Raw genomic sequence first — 20,680 nt, 5'->3', positions numbered from 1 at the left:
GTCTAATGCAGCCGGCACTGTTGATCAATAATCTCCTCAGACACTTGGGGGCATTCATTCACCACTGAGATGCAGCATTGTTGTGCTCTACTCAAATAAGAGAAAATGTAAGAATGAATCTGAAGATTGAAGGGCTTCTACCTGAATACACACTGCAATGCTTTTAAATTCTGCTTTCAATCATAACTTAACTCCCTGTAAGAAAATAATAGGATGGTAGGCTTGTAGAATGAGTACCATATAGTAATGCAATAATAATGCCAAATCCCAAACCTTGGTTTGTTTCTGGAGCCTCTACTTCACATGTGAAAAGAAACGGCGAATGTCAACACTTGCTTTGACAAACCAATGGGTTTCTCCTTCAGAGCACTCAACACAAAGCCTGTTGACAGCCTGCAGCATGCAGTAGATTAAGTACAACTCTTTTTACACTGAGACTCAAGTACATTGGCAATTTTATATGCTTACCCGCAGTCTACTTTTTCTCAGTGTCTTGTTCTGGGAGCATTTTGTGGAAGCAAATAGTGTGAGGTGATGTCATTAGACTGACCTTTATTACCTGGATTTCTCATCAATAAATTGTTGACATAAAGCTGTTTAATTTTTCATTAGGAAGTTGCCCTCCCTCTTTTTCTAGTCATTGAACCTTCTGTGTTTTGTTTCTGCACTTGCATTGGCTGGCATGACACCCCTTTTGTAAGACCGCAGCTATCTGTAATGTTATTAGGTGGAAAGAATTGATCAGCAGGGCTTTGTGGACAAGTTCACCGAAGTCTTCTGCCCTACCCATGAATTACAGTTGTGTCAGCTTGAGCCAACTTGCGCTGACCTCAGACAATCTTGACTGCACCTAGTGAGACGGGGGGCTAAACTTCTCAAGAAAAGCCAAGTGAAAAATTGGAGGCAGCTGCTTGCTGACATTTTACTAGTGTCTCAAACAATAGCATATGCAAATACCTGCTTAGTTGTTAGCAGGAATAATAACAAAATTGTGTAACCATCCTTGTGTTCAGACTTCAGCTTTCTATTAAAAAAAAATCCAATATATGAGTGATCTTTTGACTTCTATCACTGTGGTTGAGAGAACTGATTCCCAGTATTTCTCTCACCATCTGTGCTTATGTACTTGAACAAATGTGACTGGAACTTAACCTGGGCAATTTGATTTTCCATCTCTCTATATGCAATGCAATGTATACAGTTTCTGATACCCCAGAGGCTTGGGGTTTTTTTTTTCTTTTTAAACAATTGTATGTGTGTAGGATGGATAATAGAGAAAGGCAAACTTTAACCTAGCAACACACTTGGCACTTGCTTTACAATACAGGAATGTGTCCTGTAGCACTGCTTTATACAGCCTGTGGTGTTTTTCTCTATAGAAATGAATACTGGGTTTGTGAAACTCTTCAGCCCTGAACAAAGCACACTCGTATTTTGTTCACAGAATATGTGTGTTACATGCTTCACTCCACCTCCTGACTAGCACAAGGATTGGAGTCAAAGTCATTCTGGGGATGTGGAAATGCTGAGATCCAAGGGGATCTCAGCCTCTGCTGAGGCTGCTATCAAGCCTCCTGTGTGTTTCTGATGTTGATGTGCCTCCATCCAAGCTAAGTGGAAAACCACAAAGCCTATTGGGCATTATCAGCATTTTCTCTACTAAAATCTGGCCTCTACTGCCCTACAGATGAAAAGCTTCACATTCTACTAGCACTTTTTGGACTGCTCTAATGAAGTGCAAATTGAAGGGATGCTTGGAATAGGCTGTGGCTGTTTAAATGACTGGTTGAAGGCGAGGATATATTCTTGCTTTGGTAGTTTAACGTTTTTTCAGTCCTGGCCCTGGGACTTCCTTTTACTACTGTTTTATCCCTCGAGACTATTTTGTGCAGACCTTTAGGCCAATGATGCCTCCATCTGAGATGCACATCAGCATAGGCGACTGGTAGGGGGCGCACGTGCCCCCCTGATGGAGCTGGTGCCCCCCCGATGGCCAACACTGATGCTGCCAGTAGGGCTGGTGCCCCCCGGACAGGACAGCTGCCATCAATGGCTTCTGCGGGTGCCCCCCCGGATCCAGGAGGCACCAGTCACTCATGCACATCCAGGTCTGACAACTGTTTCTTTTGCATTTCTTTCACCTGGGGCTTTGCTGCAAGAACTTCCTACAAGGCTGAGGGAAGGGAGGGGACAGCCTTCATTGTATTCAATTCTGTGCATCTGCTCAGTGCTTTCAAGCTGTGCAGAAACCAGCCCTTGCCTATCTGTGCCTTTGATGTTTTTGCCTACCCTTGTTCAAGACTGCTTTCTACGTTCCATGTAAGAGCATATTTTTCTGCCTGGTGTATACCTATAAACTTGAAGACAACTAGCTTTAAAAAAAATAGATTCACTTGAATATTTTTATTAGCTTTATGACCAAGACACATTTGATTGTCATGTTTTTCTAACACGTGAACCTGCTGTTGGAAGGCATGGTTTGCTTCAGTGTAGTCTTGTCTTTGTTCTACGCAGAATATTTTGGTGCTCAGAACCTTTCTTCTGATCCTGATGCAGGGATTGAAAATGTGGAGCTCTGTCAAACATCTGAATAAGGCCTAAAAGTGAACACCAAAACACAGGTGCATCACCTCATTGAGGGAACAACATGGACCCAAGCCTCTACCTGTTGTTAAACATGCATGGGGTCTCCCTAGTATCAGGAGGAATATGCACATGGGTTAGGGACTTGGTCTGAGAAGAGGCTGTAGCACTGAGTACTAATTGAAGAAAAACTTTATGGAAAAACTGCAAGTCTGCAGGATGCAGAGACAGGATGAGGGATGAAAAGAACTGTCTAAATGGAAGCTGGCATGCTGGGGCTGGCATGTTTATTATTATACGGTACATTTTTGTATATCGTCAGTCCATCTATTTTATACGTTATGTATTTTACATAGCACTGGTGCTTGCTTACTACTAATTAATACGGAGGACTGAATATGAATTGCCAACACCCATTAAGATTATTAGAAGCTATCGTAACTCGTATCATGCCATTATACTATGCTTCAAAGACAAACATGCTAATAAAAATATAGTACTTAATATCATGATCAAATGCATGACATTATCCACTGTCTTCATTCATCTTCAGTTTTTATTCACATAATTTATAAGCCAAGACATAATCGAATTCAGTGGCTCCCTTTATAGAATGTTTGATAGACAAAAAGATGCATCGTTGTTAGCATGATGGGGATCTCTGCATAAACCTGTTCTGAATAATACTTATCACATATTTCATGCTTTATATATTCACAATATTCAGCAAGCATAAACTGTTTAATCTTCACAGTACCCCAAGGAGACAGGGGATTTTTTGTATATGGGGGAATATGACACAAAGCAGTAAAGTAATTTCTCCAAAACCACACATCAAGTCAGTGATAGAGCTACAATTAGAAGTTTGGGATTCCAGGCTCCTCCGGTGGCAGCTTAGGCCACGCTGCCTCTCTAATACCAGGAGCTATGGCTCATATGATGGGATGTATTTTTGGGTTTTATAACATGCATTGCCACTGCTACTCATCTCATGAGCACCAACTTTGCTAAGTGGTTGAATACTATAGCTGAACAGTGAACATCATCATGAATGCATGCATACATACATTACATGCATACATAATGCAGATTACAAAGACTTAAGAGGTAACTAGGCCTTCTCTAGCTACTCATTGAGTGGCAGTTGTCTGGCTGCTTTGCACTGTCTGATACTGTAAAACACCTGGATGGGAGAGGAACTGAAATTTTACCTATTTTTTTAAGTTCACACTGACCATTGTGGAGCGTAAGTGTTTACATTGTATAAGGTTATGAGCAAACAGCAGTTGGGGAAGTATCTCCATTTCCCAACTCTGTATGATAATTCCAATAACAATAACATGAAGATTCATAATGGATTGAGTATTACGACAAAAAGCAGGCAAGGGACTAGGCACTGGTTGACTCAGGTGAATATGGATTTTGCCTCAGTTTTTCCTGTGCAGATGCTCAGGGGTTGGCCTATAAATTGGTTCACTTGGAGACCGTGCCTGCAGGAAGTGAAAGCTCCATTGCCAAGGGTCATAAGACTGATGTGAACCCAGATGTGGAAGTATTCTATTCTTTTTTCCTCGTGTTGTCTTGGTTCTTATTTCTAGTTATACACGTCATTTGTGCAGAATTCATGTACAGCGCGTCTCCACTGATTTCGGAGAAGGTGGGGCACGTGTTAAAGCAATGAGGAACATATGTCCCCTGTCAGCTTTCCATAAGGGAGGGAGAGGAAATGGAAGTGACAATTTCACTTTAGTGCAATTGCCAGTGAATGTGTCAGGGGCTGCTGCAATACTTGTTTTGTAAATGAAGCCTGCTTATGTCGGGGTGCCTTTTTCTGACCAAAGTATGAAATCAAATTTTTGTAAAAAGAGATCAATCGATCTTGGCCCAGTTTAAATGCAATGATGACCGTTTCCATGCCAATTACAATATAGAGGGAAAAAAACAAGAAAAAGTTGGGATGTTGCAGGTGAATGTCTCCAAACCCAATGGTTGTCAAGGTAATGAAGCAAAAATAAAATGCTTCCTCAAAATTCATTTTCTCCCAATTTGGAAGAATAGCTGCTGCACAGGAGATGTATGCAAAGACAACCAGTGCCATTAAAATGATGGGCACATCTAGCTTTTCCAGTTCTTTTCCTATTTTGTCAAAGTTGTCAATGACATGGTTCATCATCTTTCTCCTATCTAGTTCAGGACATGAACTCCATCTTTCAAGTTTTTTATTTACTGGTGGCGCAAGGTATTGATTTTCTCTGGCAATTAGCATTTCAAATATTTCGGCATTGCGGCATTGCTGTGACTTCCTTATAACAGAGGATTGACTTTTCAGCACTTCTGTGATACTCAGGGGTTCGTGGATCACTATTCTGTGTTTCATAAGTAGCGACATCCCATCTTTGGGGTCCCTGTTTTTCTTGCAGCACGGTTTGCAGGTTAGAATTTTTGACTGAAGTTTTCTGAATTCATTGTAAGACTTGGACAAGATAGTTGCCAGGATGTCTCCCATGTCAGTCAGAACCAAGAACATCAGAGGGATGCCAAAAAAAGCATATAACATACACAAGTATTTCCCAAGCTTTGTTATAGGGTAGGTATGGCCATAACCTAAAAGAAACCAAAAACAAAACCAGAAAACAGGACATTGTGATTTATTTTGCATTCAAATAACTGAACTTTTGGTGCTGTTCATGTTAAGGAGTTACTTTTAGTCAACCTTTTTGTACTCAAAATTAACATCCGTTTCAAGCCTTTAAAATACACTTTAAAACATTTGAGACAGAAGAAACACTAGCACTTCTAACAGAGCAGCCTTGTTACATATGGGAAGCTAGTTAGTCTTGTTGAATGCTGGTATGTCTGTTGGACTGAAGGCGAAATAGCCCAGCAGTTGGGGTTAGTTGAGAAGGAGATTGGCTGTTTTCAAAGCAACAAGACTAGTCATTACTTCTGGGATCCTTAGCAGAGAAGCTTGAACCCATGAGGATGTGAATTCTTTTGTATAAGTTGGACTTGAGCTGTCATGGAAAGGCTGAGAGTGTAAATGTGACATGGCCATGGGATTGCTGCCCAGCCCAAGCCACAGGAGCTCTGAGGAAGTGTGATAAGCAGTTTCAGATTCAGATTCAGATTTTCTTAAGTTCCTGACCACTCAGTCTGGTCCGTTTTACCAGACAGTGACAGAGTGAGCGCAGAGTGGTTTTCTTCATATTCCTTCTGAAAGTGTATATGCACAATCCATAGCACTTGTGGTGACCTGAAAACAGTTTGGACTCCATTTTTACTTATGAATTACCGTGTAAGAGTAGAACAGCAGCCCAAGACTCCTCAAGCTTTGAGAAAGTTCGGATCTCAATCTACAGCTAGTAACAGACATTGCATTTGTTCTTGTATAAGTTGTGGGGGGGGGAGATATGCCAGGATTGGCATGTAACACGATGACCTTCTAATCAGAGTTTAGTGAGCAAATGAATGCAATGCTGCTTTTCTGCCATTGATTCAATGATGCAATCCCAAGGTAATTGTACAGACATACTTTGCTGTATCCTGGGATAACCTGTTGCTACCTCTAACTTGGGAAACTAATTTAGGATTTATCCCAAGCAAACATGGATGTCTGTGGCTAAAAACAGACATTGGATTTCTCCTGGGATAAAGCCTTTTATTCAGGGACTGTACAGACATACAAGCCCATTGTCCCACTTTAAGTATCCATGAAATATTCAAGATAACACTTCACCCCGGACCTCCAGACTGTGGAGGCATAATTTAATTGCCATTCAAGCAGCTCATGTATATGACTGTCCCGCACCTGTTTTAATGCGAGTCAAAACCAGTGAGAGACAATTTGACCCAGGATAAACCTTACCTCAGTAGCCTGAATGATTGTCCTTTGTCCCAGGATTAATTAGGTTATCCCAGGATAAAAGTGCCGTCTGTTTGTAGCCCAAATGTTGCACTTGGCACACTTCTGTGCAACAAGTTGGAACAAAGAATCATAATGCCATGAAATTTGTGACTCAAGATCATTACTGAATGGTGTTGCAAAGCACATGGTCTGTGACTGTCTACAGTTTGGTAGACCAAGCTTTGATGGCAAGTGCTGTATGGAAATACAGACAGTGGTAGGGCTGGGCTTTCAGGAACACAGATTCAGGAATCGAGCATACATGAAAAAAAGGAGTAACTGGAAAATAATAATTTTATTCTCTACAGATCTGAAATGCATAAATATCAGCTGTAACAAATGCAGAATTATTGCCAGTCATTCTCTGTGATTTGAACATTATCAGTAAAAAAAAAAAATGGTAGTACAGAATATACTGCCATGAATTAAATTAGGACATAACACTCCTTTCCTGTCTCTATGCCATTGCTTCTTCAGTGTGAAGCTAAAACCCAAAGTTAATGCATTTCCATTAGAGGAAACTATCAGATAAATTGTATTAAAGTTTTAATGGCAGTGCTCCTCAGCCTCCAACAGTTTAAAGGGTTGGGCACTTTTTTTTTTGGTTGGGCGGGGGGCATCATTCATTTGCTTTTCAATGAATTCTGTCCTCTTCCTTTGTTAATATTTTATCTTTTGGGAAGATTTTAGGCCCATTTTTGACAAAATTAAACCAAATGCTTTCTCTTCCATTTCTTCCTTTTAATTCATACAGATGAAAATGCCTCTCCTACGCTGTAGGTCTTCTAACAGTTACCAAAATTTCCAGTGAGAACAAATATACAGGAGCTGCTATAAAGTAGCAGCTAGTTAAAAAAAAAAAAATCTTTGCCCTCCAAAAGATCCAGAGAAACACATGTGCTTTGCAGTTTCCTGTAAAGGCTGACAGATATGGGGTATTTAAGAACAAGCATGTTGGGGGTTTAAGACATTGTGGTTTCTTGTGCCTAAGGGCACAGACAGAAGTGACAATTTTTGCCTGATCTGGCCACAAAGCGGTCTATCACTGTGACCAAACAAAAGTACGCAGCTGCAGACTGCTTCAAAAATGGCCAGTTGGGTGAAAATCTGAACCCTTCTTGCATGAGGGGTCAGATAAAGATGTTTCAAAACAGAGCCTCTTCTGTAACTCGTGTCTGCATCGTCTCCCAGCCTCAAGCTATTTTCAGAATGGGAAGGGGCAGAGGGAGTCCTAGGCAGCGGGAGGCCGGACTAACGGGGCTTAATCCCCCCTAAACTGGGCCAGCAACAGTGGCTCCAGTGTCACTGCCGCCACAGCACCACACCCAGCACCCCTGTCGCTCACTCCTCCACTGCTGTGCACACAGCACCAGCACTCACCAGCCCCAGAACAGCCCAGCCCCACCAAATAATATCTTCTAGAGCTGCTTATGGAGGGAGTTCAGTCTGGGGGGGTTTCAGCCCCTGGAGGGTGGGTAAGAATGTACTAGTTTCAACCAGTATTTTTTCAAATCCAAGATGAAATGTCTGGACAGAAACAGAGAGGTAGAGAGAGCCCCCACTACCCTCCCCTGCCCGCCCCCCTCCCCAAATAGCCATTAGACCCAGATAAGTCCTTGGTATGCCATTTTTTTCACATCATAGGTGACTCTTAATGCTATTTAACTGGTTGGGGATGGATGTCTCACGGTCTCTCCTATTGGAGCTGTTCTAGTTTATTTATATAAACATTGGAGCAGGGATTTGGGTCTCCTAACCACTGTAATTACAGCATCCAATAATACTTAGTTATGCATAGTAGAACAGCTCCAAGAAGTATTAACAGAGAGATCCCTTACGCACAAAATAGCCACCAGGCTGGTGATGGTCAGGTTGGTCACAGACAGACTGTGGGTCCAAGTAATCACCTGAGATGAGAGAGATGTGAGATTCAGATCCTTCCTCTGAATCAAACAGAGCCGAGGCGTGCAACCTGGTCCCAACTTGATTTTCTGGGACGGAGCACACTCTAACTAGTGTTTTCTTTTCTTTTTTTTTAACAAAGCTTTGAAGGATCTCAGGTTCACCCCAATGCCGAAGAAAATTGTTTTTGATACACTGAAAATTTTTGCAGGGCAGGAAAACCATTTCCCACCCAGCTCTAGTTCTTCATGAATGGTTAGCTTTGTGGTGGGCTAGTCACGGCCTGTGCTGGTGAATATGTGAAAACACTTATTAAGAAGAATAACAGTAGCATTAGGCACTGGCATGGAAAGTAGCTTTAAGTGCTGTTGAAAGAGCAGGAACGAGGCAAACATTTTTGTTCATATCCAACTCGCCCATCTAAATCTGGAGCCAAAACAAAAGATTTCAGCAATACTTTTAGGAAACTTGATTAGCCATTATGCATCCACGTTCCCAAAGTAGAGGTTGTTACCTTACATTTTACATAGATATAGAAGAACTTAAAAAAATCTCCTAAGCTGTGAACTAGCTGTGAACTTTAACATGACATATGTTATATGCATAACTTCCTCTAGTGTGGAAGGCAGCACCCAGCACAATTCACAGCAGTGGGAGGACAAGGAGACACTTTGGCCCAAGATAGCAAAGTACTCTTGTACTATAATAAGAGTTTTATTAAATTGTTATACCTTGTATGCCCACAACTGAGTATCTAATTAGCAAATGCGATTGCTGTCACTCAGATGTGTGCCTAAGATGCATCGGAGAATGTTTGCAGAGTCCCTGCTAAACAAGTTAACCTGCATCTCTCAACCCCTGCCCTCCCTCCGCCTGCTTCAGTGAATTCACTGCATGAAGTACCTGAGATAAATGAAGGAAAAACAATGGATTCGGTAAGATGTACTTTACCTCAGAACTTACCCACTGTTGTGAATACAGTACAGCAGAAAAACAGAGACCCCAGGAAGGACCATTGTTCTTTTGGATTGGCAAACCATTCTGATCTAGCATCCTTGAGCAGAGGAACAGTTTTGTTCTTAAATAGCTCCTTAACTTCTGACCAGTTTTCTGCGTACGCTATTAAAATGAGATGTGGTTATTGCTTAAAGTCTGTGGACCAGATCGTCAGACACTGCAGATCAGCATACTTCCATCAGTCAGACTACATCCAGTGATGAGCTGGCTCCGTTATTTATTAAGGAAATATTCTCTCTCTCACACGTGCACATGCATGCACGTACGTACACGCACACACACTTTTCCATGCATTTAAGTTGGATCAGACCAATACCTTTCATGAATAAACTGTAGAGAACAGCCAGGTTTGGTCAAAGCAAAACAAACCGTAGCGTAACATTTAGGACAGAGCAACTGAGCGGGCGAGTTAGAAAAAAGGGAGTAAAAGATTTACCAAAGAGAAAATAAAGACAAGGTTTGTTATGTGTCTTCTAGGCTCTCCAGCTCTTTTCAGTTATGTACCTGCTGAGTGCTAAGTTTTACAACTGACTCCCAGCAAATTTAATCTTCTGACTGGGCAGCTGAACAGGAAAATAAAGTGCAGCCAGCCAGCCAGATCTTTTACTCAAAACAGTATCACAACTTATCATCAGAAAGTGAAGAGTAAAATCTCTTGCATGTTACTGCCTGAGCCCATGGCCGACCACTGGATCAATACCTTCCCCTGGCACTATCTCAAGCAGCCACTCCTATAGCCTGCCCAGAGCCCCCCAAGGGATGACAAGGTCAAATGGTTATAAACTCCTGCAGAATCGTTTCAGGCTGGACATAGGGAAGAACTTCTTTACTGTCCGAGCCCCCAAGGTCTGGAATAGACTGCCGCCAGAGGTGGTTCAAGCACCTACTTTGAATGCCTTCAAGAGAAATCTGTATGTTTTTCTTGCTGGGATCCTGTGATCCCCGCTGACTTCCTGCCCCTGGGGCAGGGAGCTGGACTCGATGATCTTCTGAGGTCCCTTCCAGCCTGAATGTCTATGAAATCTATGACTGGCATCTTTTGATGACGACTTATCCCTCTCACTCCTCCCCTAATAAAGGTCGTTTCCAAAGTGGATTAACTTAAATAAAAAAAAGACCTCTTATTGTGGACTCGGAGAATCCCCCAGGTGCTTGCGCTGGGATAACTAAGCGTACACAAGTCCTTATAGTCAATGACCAGTCGTGCAAGCTCTCTTCTTGTTCTACTGTAGGCAATGGGTAGGTGTCACCCACCCAGCCCCCGTCCAACAAAACAACCTTCCCGCTTCACATTATATTCCCTATTGTGAGATGGCTGTTCTTCACAGAGACAGTGATTATGAGCCAGCTTTTATTTGAGTCTGAACTGCGTTTATATTTTGCTGTGTTGGGCTGTAGACAGACCTCCCATTCCTAGCTGACCTGTTGGGATAAAAAAAACCCTTTAAAATATCAAGGCACTCTCAGCTGTTCCATAGCTTTGGGGTAACATTTACCCTTGCTAATGATGGGAGCAGAAAGGGAAGAAGAAAGCAAGCACCACAAAAATCTCTGCAAATATTCACACACACAGGGACTGTGGAAGTCTTCAATCTGGAAATCATAATTAGAGAAGCTAAGCACATAAACCCAATCCCTGTCTAAACATTTCAGGAAAGCTGCTTCCAGGCTTGACTTTCGTTAGCCTGTGCATAAATACTTCAAGCTAAGAGGTCTCATTTTACAAGGGAATTGGTAAGATCTGGTACAGTTAAGTCCTTTATCTATGACAGCACTTACCTGATAAATTTTGTGAGATGTTCCACAGACTGTGCATAAAATCTTCGTATTCTTTACTCTCAGTGATGTTCCTGTTCCCCTCAATGTGAGAGAACATGACAGCCCCCAGCAAAGCATAGATCACTAAAGAAGAGAGGAAGCAGGCATGAGGAAACACTGCCCAAAATAATCTTGTGCATGACCTTTTATTTTGCCAGGGAGGAGATGTTCGTTCCATCCCTTAAGGATCTTCTTGGAAAAAGCCAGCCACAGCTTTCAGGAACAAGCGTGCGGACAAGCGAGCTTCTGCTGCTGAGTGAAGCCTCTTGGCTGTAGGGAGCAAGGATTTCTCTGCTTCAAGCCTTCAGATTCCAGGACTTTATACCTGAAGGCTTTGTTACAGTCCCAATGGTTCCTTAAAAAGAGCCCATGCCTAATCAAATCTGTAAGTATCTATCTGGTGATAATATATCACACTATAGCATTGCATTACTATTGATCACTTAGAGCTGTAATGTGCACAGATCACTTAGAGCTGTAATGTGCCGCTGTATGTTTCTACCAGAGTCGATTGATGTTTAAAGTTTCTTGTTCCGAGCTCCCACGTCAGCTTCCCACTGACACAGCAGAAAAGAAATGTCCCAGTAACAAACAAAGATACACAGTGTAGATAATGGATTTGGACAAAACAGTCCCCCAGGGAACCCATGGGGAAACTGATAATCTATCAGAGGAAAGATAGGGCTGGGACACAACCGTTTTACTAATGGTCACTCCCTTGGGGCCTCGCAAGAATTTTGTCTGCCCTACAGATGTATTATATAGCTGCCTCTATGCCACATTTTATTTGCTTTTTTTAAAATTTAATTGTAGAGGATTTTCTCAGCCAGGACTAAATGCATGAAGTCCTTGCCCAGTTCTCACTCAGCCTATATTTAAGCAAAACTCTCGGACTTTGATGAGTAAGATCTGAGTTCAGACTTCAGAATTTGGGCGCACAGTGCATCCAGTTGCAAAACTAACATGCTTTTAGTCATCACTTTATTTGAGGTAATGAGCAGTATCACTATCCTTGACTATTTTACTCCCCAGTGGTACCTACTGCTGCCCTTGCTGCACTGTCCTTTGGGAAGCTACTCCACCAGTAGATGTCACTGGCATTCATACTAAGTGTCCTGTTTCTCATTTTCAACTCTTCTTTTCTTATGCCCACCCTCAATAATGTCTCTTTTTCCTTTTAGTGTTGCCACCAAAGAAACAGTTTTAATGGGGGTGCTCCCATCCTCCCGTGCTGGTGACAATTAGCTTTGGGTGGAAGCCCCCGGGCATTGACTCTCGCAGTTCCCCTATTGCTGTGTTTCCTTCTGGTAGTGAGGGACACAGGACTGAGCAGAGTTATATGAACTTTTCCAGACCAGGCTCATCCATTTCAAGGTAATAAATAATTTAAGAGGTTTACCCTCCTAGGTGCTGCCCTTCAGATGGTTCTAAGTGATGGGAAAAGTTCCTAATTGCTGCTTAGCCATTCAGTAAACAACAGCTTAGGATGATTTGTGGAAGCATTCTTGCAACCTCCAACCCCATCAGCGGAAGCTATACTGGCTTAATTAGGTCCAACCACAATTCCTTGGTGGAGACTCTGGCTCGGCGTGTGTGCACGGCTGCACTGTGAAAATGCCTTCTGTGGACTGTCTGGATGGAGAAATCAATGGAGCAGCAGGTGGTGGACACAAACGCAGATCCCTCTAGTCAAAACAGGGCCAGGCCAGGGAGCTAGGTGCAATGTGCTTCTCCATCAAAAATTATGGTTTAGCATTTTCAGATTATTCAACAAAGCCGAGAGCCTGTAACATGCTGTATGTGGGTGCCCTAGCAGCGTCCACAGAAGCTGACATTCAACCCTGGGGAGGGGGCGTATCCATGGGTGCATCTAAGATTTTGAATAGGGGGGTGCAGATGGTGTCGTGCATCATCGCATACAACATAACACACATTTTTCTCCAGTTATGTGAGAAACCTTGCTAATATGCTAAGGGGCTAGTACTATATTATTCAATTTTTAAGATTAAAGCAAAAACAAATACAACCATTGGAATGTGCACTAATTTGCTAGGTTATATATCAGGACTTGTAGTAGAGATGATATCTTTTATTAGACCAACAAGATTTTTGTAAAAAAAGTCTTTAATTGCAAGCTTTCTGGCACAAACACCCTTCATCAAGCATTGGAGAAAAGATTGTAAAAGTTCTCCTGGGTAGAAATGAAAGTTCATATTTCATAGGATTTCACAGAGGAGTCAGTAGATTGAAAACTCCTCTGGGCAGTCCGTTCACAGCTGATATGGAGTTTCTCACCTCTTGTGATGCAAATGACCTTGAAACAAAATATATAAAGTTTAAGGAAACACAACACACTCAGCAAAAATTGTCAAAATAGACAGAAGATATTATGTCATTAGTCCTGTAGTCATTATAATTAAATGTATGCCTCTTATTCAGATTGAGCATCTTAACAGTGCATGTAATCCTTCACTGTCAGTTATTTCTACACCTAAATTAATCTCACCATACCTGTCTTCAGGTTTTTAGCTAGAGCTAAAACAGTGTGCAGGGTTGTGAAAGAAAAGATGCACATTACCAGGAATGGTGAACAGACAGCGCAATTGCAGATGAAAGGATAGTTTGATCAATGTAACATCAGGACCCTTAAAAAGGAGAGAGGGTCATTAACACATGTAGAACAGAGAGAGATCAGCAGGAATCAGGGAGACCATAAAGAGCCATGAATTCAACTGACTCCCACACGGTTGCCTGAAAGGCCTCTGCCCCTCCCAGGCAGTTGGTTTTAACATTTATGTGGAGAAGGGATCAAAGGGGGGTGGCAACTGGATCTACCCTTGGGCATATCACAAGGCCTATGCACCAGTTAAATCCCATTTAAGCCCTCAAAATAGGGCTTAAGTGATGTGACAGGTTGTTGGTCTTCATTGAATTTTAATCCGAAAAGCCACATGGCAACAACAGGGATCATCTCTGCTTACTACATAACTGACCATTCATTTCATATATAGGAAAAGGACCTTTTTATGATCTTGGGATAAAAAGCTTTAGCTTGCACCAAAAAGTTTGGAGCAGGTAACTGTGTAATATCCCCTTGTTCAGGATAAATGTCAAAAGCAGCTAAATCCCTTTAAAATATGTAGCTAAAACAATAGGAGCCATGACTCAGGCAGGGGCCACGTGCAAGACCACTCAGGAATCTGAGTGGTGTTAGCAGAGTAAGACTGTGGGCTGCACACAAACTCAGGAGGCTGGATATGGTTCAAGTAGAGCTGGGTGTGTAGGGGAGAAGCAGCAGCAAAAATACCATTGTTACATAGAGGGCAGGCAGCAAGAAAGCCCAAAAACCACCCAGAGAAACACTTCTTGCATCACGCTCAGAGGAAGTCAAGAGAGAGTACTTTGTGGTAACGTGCTGCCTGAAAAAAGGCTGGGAACCATAAGTAAAGAAACTGTCTATGGCTGCTTGATTCCTACAATGTCCAAGGAACAGGACTTCTAGGTATAAACATTGTAAATAAAGAACTGTGTCAAAAAACTCCTAATTTCCACGTACTAGAAACTTCCTACAAGATGCTGAACGTTGGCTATTTGAGTAAAAAAGGATCCCAATGATTTGTTATTATTTAACTTGTACGGTGGTGGCATGTGGGAGCCCTGGTCATGAGCCAGGACCATACCAAATCTCTGTACAAACCCAGAATACAAAGATAGTCCCTATTTGGAAGGGCGCCTATACACATGCAGAGAGGCTGCTCTGATGCACTGTAATTACAACGTGTCGGAACAGACTTAATTAATCAGGTGGTAATTACCACGCTCCGGCAGATCCCAGCGTCACTTGTAGCAGCGTTCCCATACTGAAAAATGGCAGTGGAGGCACTTTAACTAAAGCTTGTTGAATGAGCTTTAATTAAAGCGCCCTTTCCACTATGTTTCAGCGTGGATACACGTGATGCTCCAGGCATTTTAATTAGAGCTGCTCCAACAGTGCTTTTAACTAGAGCACCCCCCAACACACTCCCAGAGCACATGTATAAACACCCAAAGAGCTGACAGTATCACCTTCCCAAAAGCAGTTGCTATCTATGTCCAAGAATGGGTTGGTTTCTTTGCAAAGGGGACGGGAATTCCTTACTATTATTATTAATATGAGTCTGTAAATTTGGAGTACGGCCCCCAACATATCTGGTGACCCAGGGAGCCGGTAGGTGAGGCTAGGCTGGGTAGAGGGAGTCACCCGACTCGAGAGGAAGGCTGGGTTTAGGGCAGGTATAAGCCCACCGTAGCAGGAGGACTGCAGCTCTGAAGCACCAACACAGAGAGGACACCAAAGCAGTCTGGAGCTTTGGGGAGGAACTCAGGGGCGAAGGAGGTCTCTAGGGACCCGGGAAGGGGTCTGGAGCCCAGATTGAGGGGCTGAGTGTGTGGGACCAGAGAGGGTCCAGGAACCGCAGAGGAGGGGATAAGTGAAAGAGAATATCAATGAGGATGCCAACTGCAAAACATGGGTAATGGTGTAGGGGAGGAACAGACCCCTGCAATTATCCCATAAGGTACCACTGGCACCAGGTACTCACTTAAGAGCAATTAGGGAAGCCCTGGGGCAACTTCCCTCATAAAAGTAATAAACATCAAGGTGTGGTGAGCAACTGAAGGGGTGATTGCCCAGGAAGTGAGGGCTGCAGGGACTTCAGGGGCTTCACAGCCACCCCTGGAAGGACAGACACCCTGCCACACTGACAACCTGACGAGAGGCAGTGTCAGGGTAAAGGGAACAATAAGTAACCCTTTTTACTGAAGTCAGTGCAACTCTGGGTAATAATGCACAATAGAAGTGAGTCCAGAATAGAGACTTGATTGTGGACAGGACAACGGGGCCTTGCCTACGAGCTCATAGAGGGCATGCCATGCCAAAGCAGGCATGCCGAAGAAAGCATGGAGGGACTGTGCAAGAAGTTGAGATGTATGCAATCTGTTTGGGAGCTCTAGGAAGGAGGAGCAAAACAGGTGTCATTATTTCAGCATCTTGCAGCACCAGAAATGTTTCCTGCTCTGTTACCTTCCGGCCTCTCCGCACAGTATAAGAACGTACATTGATACTGATGTAGAGGAACAGTGGTATTCGTGCACAAGAGGTGGATTCAATTCAAGGGAGCCTTCATGAAAAATAAGCACCATGAACAAGGACTCTCCCAGCAGTACTTGAACATGCAATGAAGAAAAAACATTGGCAGGCTGCCTAGGGAATACTGCTACCATTTCATATCATTTCCAGTGAACTGCTCATAAAATCTGCAGGTGATAGCAGTTCTTGTGCTACCTCTTATGTGTTTGTCAAGAGGATATTCTAAATATAGATGGGGGTATATGATGCTGGGCTAGGATTTCCTGGCCTTTACAATAACCATGGCTTCACTTAGATTGTTCTCACAGGAAAGAGCCTAAAGATTTCACACTACTAGTCTCCCACTGAGCCTCAGAAGTAGGGAGAATATGCTGTTGTCCTGAGTCAACATGGAGATCAGAGGAATCCTCAGCCATTGACCAATGCAGTCCATCCTGGAAGTTGCCGGTTTCCAGAAGGCCCTGGAGGAAACCAAATATCAGCCACAAGACAGTATTATTTTGTAGAGCACCCTCACCAGCTGCTGACTGATAGGCAGACCCAAAAGCAGGCCCTCCTTCCTAGGACATAATCCTGCAGTAAGTTGGCTTACTGATGAACGACATCATAGGAAGTATGAAGGCAGATGTTTGAAAAGCCTTTGGCATGAAAGCCATTCTGCACCCACCCCATACCAGCTCCAGCAATGTAGGCTGCATATCCAGTAGGGAGATCTGCTGATATAGCAGTGCCAGCACAGCTGTGAAAGCAGGGCTTTCTCTAGTGGTGAAAACCCACTAACATCTTGGAGAAAGTCAACCTACCTTCATTGTGGGAGGAAAGAAAGAGGCACTGGTTAGTTGGGAGTCCTGAATGTGTTACTGGGCTCTGTGGGATTGGCTGCCTTTCAGTGGGGCATGAATAGTCTAGGGCTAGGATCTAAGGAACTAGTTTCCCCGTGGGATGGCTGAGCTGCATCCCAAAGATTGAGTGCTTCTGTCTTGGACACAAGAGTTAGACTAGTTGCAGTTATTCCTTCCACATTAACCATGGCTGAGCAATGGGGGTAGAAACCCAGTCCTTGAGCAGCAGGACCTTTGTGGGTCTATTCAGAGTGTAATGCAGGAGGACAAGCTTGTCACAAAAGGGTTGCCTTGGAGAAGCTCTAAAAGGGATGTGAAGCAGAATTTCCCAGGTGACTGTGGTAGAGGCAGATACAGAATAGCTTTCTTTCCAACACTGTTCACACTTCTAAACAACCCTTTTTTTTAGTTTTATTTAAAATTGGCCTTTTTCAGGGGGAAAAAATGGCCTCTGTTCCAAAAAAAAAGGGAATGAAAATAACCCCAAAACAAAACAGAAGGTTTCATTTGGCATCAAATGAAACATTCTGGGTTGGCGCAAAGCAAATGGGCAAATGTTTCACTGAAAAGCCTGAACGTTTTTCTGTTTCACCGCAACCTGAGCTTTATTCCCCCCCCCCCCGATATTTTGGTTTAGCCACCAAACTGGAAAAAAGTAATTACTTGCTCTTAAACAGCAGCATAACACGTGCCCATCTTCCTTTACAAATGTATTTCCAAAGACAAAAAGATTATCTATGTACAAAATGTAAAACCCTTAAATCCAAGGCTTTATTTTCTGTGCCCCTGGGCAGATATGCCAGAAAAGAGAGATGGGCCTGGAGCCTGTCCCCTACCACACCAACAGAAAATACCCTCAGATGAAGCTTGGACAACCAGGATAGTTGCTCCAGGCTGAAGTCAACCCACCCCACAGGCAAATCTGTTTAACCCAAGCAATCTCCCTTCCCTTAGATGAATATGTGACCCTCATTACCAAAGAATCTTGCCCCCGTTCATTTTCCAAGACAAAAAAAACTTGAATTTGACACAAAACCTTGACCTAGGACATGGAACTATTAGCCATTCAAATGCCAGCTCGCTGTGAAAATCCCCTTCTCCTCGAAAGAAGAACATTTCCTTCCACCCCCCTCTTCTAAACATTAATGTATAATATAGTCTGTTGTATCCTAAGCCATCTCCATTTAATGCTATAGTTCTATGAACATTGCTTTTAGGTGAATTATTGATGTTTTTTATTGACATACAGAAATGCAGAGTAGCATATTACTAGGGTGTGCTTTACAATAATGTCTTAGGGAACATGTCTCCAGAACTGAATGAGGGGCATGTGCCACCACTATGCTTAATGGGCTTGCAGTTAATTCTTGATGCGAATATGTCTGACCTATATAGCACACTAGGAAATGAGCTACCCAGGTACAAACCTCTTGTCTAATACCTGGTGGGGCACTGGTAGCTCTGTGGGAGCAAACAGGGCCGAATCTTATGGCTTCCTATGAAGCCATTATGAGCCTAATGCCTTTTATCTCTGTCAAGAGTGGGAAGAACTGAAAATCCACCACGGGCTTCCATGTGTTCCCATGACAGCATGCAAAAAGCATCTCTCCATTAGGTCTTTGTGCCATATATCGGGAGCTGAGTCTGGATTCCCAAATCCAGCCCCAGCAGCTGTAAGTGGGACTCCCTGGAGCTGTAGAAACTGGAGTGTGAGTAGAATTTGCCCCAGAACTCAGGGGGCCTAAATTCTTTGCTTCTGATTACTTTGTAAATTATTGAGAAACAGTATTTTACAATCAGCTTCATACAACCAGTGAAAGGTTTGAACTAAAGAAAGAGTTAATTGGTGGGGGCATCCTGAAACCATCAGCTTCATGTATAATTAAAATCTATCTTAAAAATGTGCGGAAGGGCATACATTATCATGCCAGTAGGAATCATCCTTGCTGAAGTTACTTTACTGCAGCACACAAACACTTTATCCTTTGGTATCATCAGATGTTTATACTAATGAAAGTGATTAGCTCAGCAAGCCACTCCATTAGAGAGCTATTTCGCCCACCTGAAAGTACCATCATTATTTTTGTTCATTAATTTGGGATTGAGAGGTTATTTGAGGCACATCGCTAACAGCCAAAATATGTGTTTTATTCATATTAAACACTGACCTGGGTGCCACACAATGGTCAATTTGTAGCAGAATTTGGTCAGATTCTCCTCTCATTTAATCCTGGACAGTGTAGGTTAATGGGAGAAAAGTATACAGGATTTGCACTTGCTCTCAAAAGGCCTAGTGGGAATATTGACTTACCACTCCACAGCCTTCCTGTTCTCCTTTGCCTTCTCTCTCATATGGGTTATCCCAGTAAAAAAATGTGCTTTTCTCCGCTACATTATAGGGAGAAATCCTCTGCCCAAAACAGAAATAAATACACATACCCTTACCCTTTGTTAAAAATCAGGCACTCTGAGCTTAGGAAATGGCAACATGAAAGCCGCCTTTATTCAGATCCCCTTATGCGTGTGCATTCTTGTGCAGTCTTTAATTAGATGACCACATCTTTTTTTTCTACAAGCCCTCTGCTTCATCCAGTGCTTGGAATGGATCATGTTCACGTAATCAGATGGCTACTTAAACTTGCTTTCTCCTTCAGGTTCATTTTTCCAAAATTCAACTTGAGGCAGCCACTTGGCATAGAAAATTTCATCCCGAACCACTGGCAAAGGTATAAGCAAGTGAAAATAGAATTTTATAATGCAAAGTGTCAAGGAACAGATATGGGGAACTGTGGCTGGAAGAGGAGGGGTGCTCCCAAGATGATCCTAGCCTCTAACTAAGCATGCTTGTTAAACTGTCCTTGGAATTGTTTCCATGGTATACTGGATTTTAATGGGACCAAAAAACAAAAAAAAGTCACCCCCAACTCAAGGCCCACGGAGCTGACTGTAGGCAGTTGAGAGATGATTTGCATGAATTGACCATTTCTCCACAAATCTCCACAACTCTGTTATTATAGGATTGATTCATCCGCAGTTTCTAGTCTTCCGGGGCCTTTTCACATGTGCAGCATTCCCGGCTTGGGGAGATGCAGGTGTTTTTCACTGGATTAGACTCCTCTGCACTTTAGTCACATCCAGTTACAGGAGGGCAGATCTCAGGTCTCTTGGTTAGATTTTCAAGCTGAGCTCTTTTGCCCAAAGTGTCCTGAGCGTCCCAAAGTGTTACAGTGGGAGCTGCTGGGGGCAGAACTCTGTCGACTGGAAAAAATAGCCTGTAGTTAGCTCCCAACAGAAGGGCTTCGCTCTTTTAAAAATCTAGTCCCTATGGTGGGTTATGAGGCTGTGCGCCTGTCAGGACAAAGGTAAAAACTCAAAGCTAAAGTAAATAACTGAAAATTGCCACAAGAGGGAACTCAAGGCACACGTCTGTCCAAACATGGGTTATAAATCAAGACTTGGGGTTCTCCCTCCTCATGGGTAGCAGGA

At 42.9% G+C, this 20,680-nt stretch overlaps 1 protein-coding gene across 1 annotated transcript; it reads right to left on the bottom strand.

The window, feature by feature from the left end:
* Positions 1-4,193: 4,193 nt before the first annotated feature.
* Positions 4,194-11,282, bottom strand: KCNK18 (potassium two pore domain channel subfamily K member 18). Its single transcript, XM_019502166.1, has 3 exons — positions 11,186-11,282; positions 9,353-9,508; positions 4,194-5,187 (listed from the first exon to the last, which is right to left on the bottom strand). The coding sequence occupies exons 1-3, from the start codon at positions 11,280-11,282 to the stop codon at positions 4,325-4,327; spliced, it is 1,116 nt and encodes a 371-aa protein (XP_019357711.1). The 3' UTR covers positions 4,194-4,324.
* Between the last annotated feature and the right edge of the window lie 9,398 nt (positions 11,283-20,680).

The sequence above is a fragment of the Gavialis gangeticus genome, unplaced genomic scaffold (genome assembly GCF_001723915.1).
Source record: "Gavialis gangeticus isolate Ggan-Ray unplaced genomic scaffold, GavGan_comp1, whole genome shotgun sequence".
In the NCBI taxonomy this organism is placed as follows: Eukaryota; Metazoa; Chordata; order Crocodylia; family Gavialidae; genus Gavialis; species Gavialis gangeticus.
Note: the sequence above shows the minus strand (reverse complement) of the source record. Positions and strands in the feature narration are given on the sequence as shown.

Coding starts and splice junctions, on each gene's coding strand:
- KCNK18 (XM_019502166.1), bottom strand. CDS start 11,282: ATGTTCTCTCACATTGAGGGGAACAGGAACATCACTGAGAGTAAAGAA. Junction 9,509..11,185: donor CATCTCACAAAATTTATCAG/GTAAGTGCTGTC, acceptor TCATTTTAATAG/CGTACGCAGAAAACTGGTCA. Junction 5,188..9,352: donor TACTGTATTCACAACAGTGG/GTAAGTTCTGAG, acceptor GGTTTCTTTTAG/GTTATGGCCATACCTACCCT.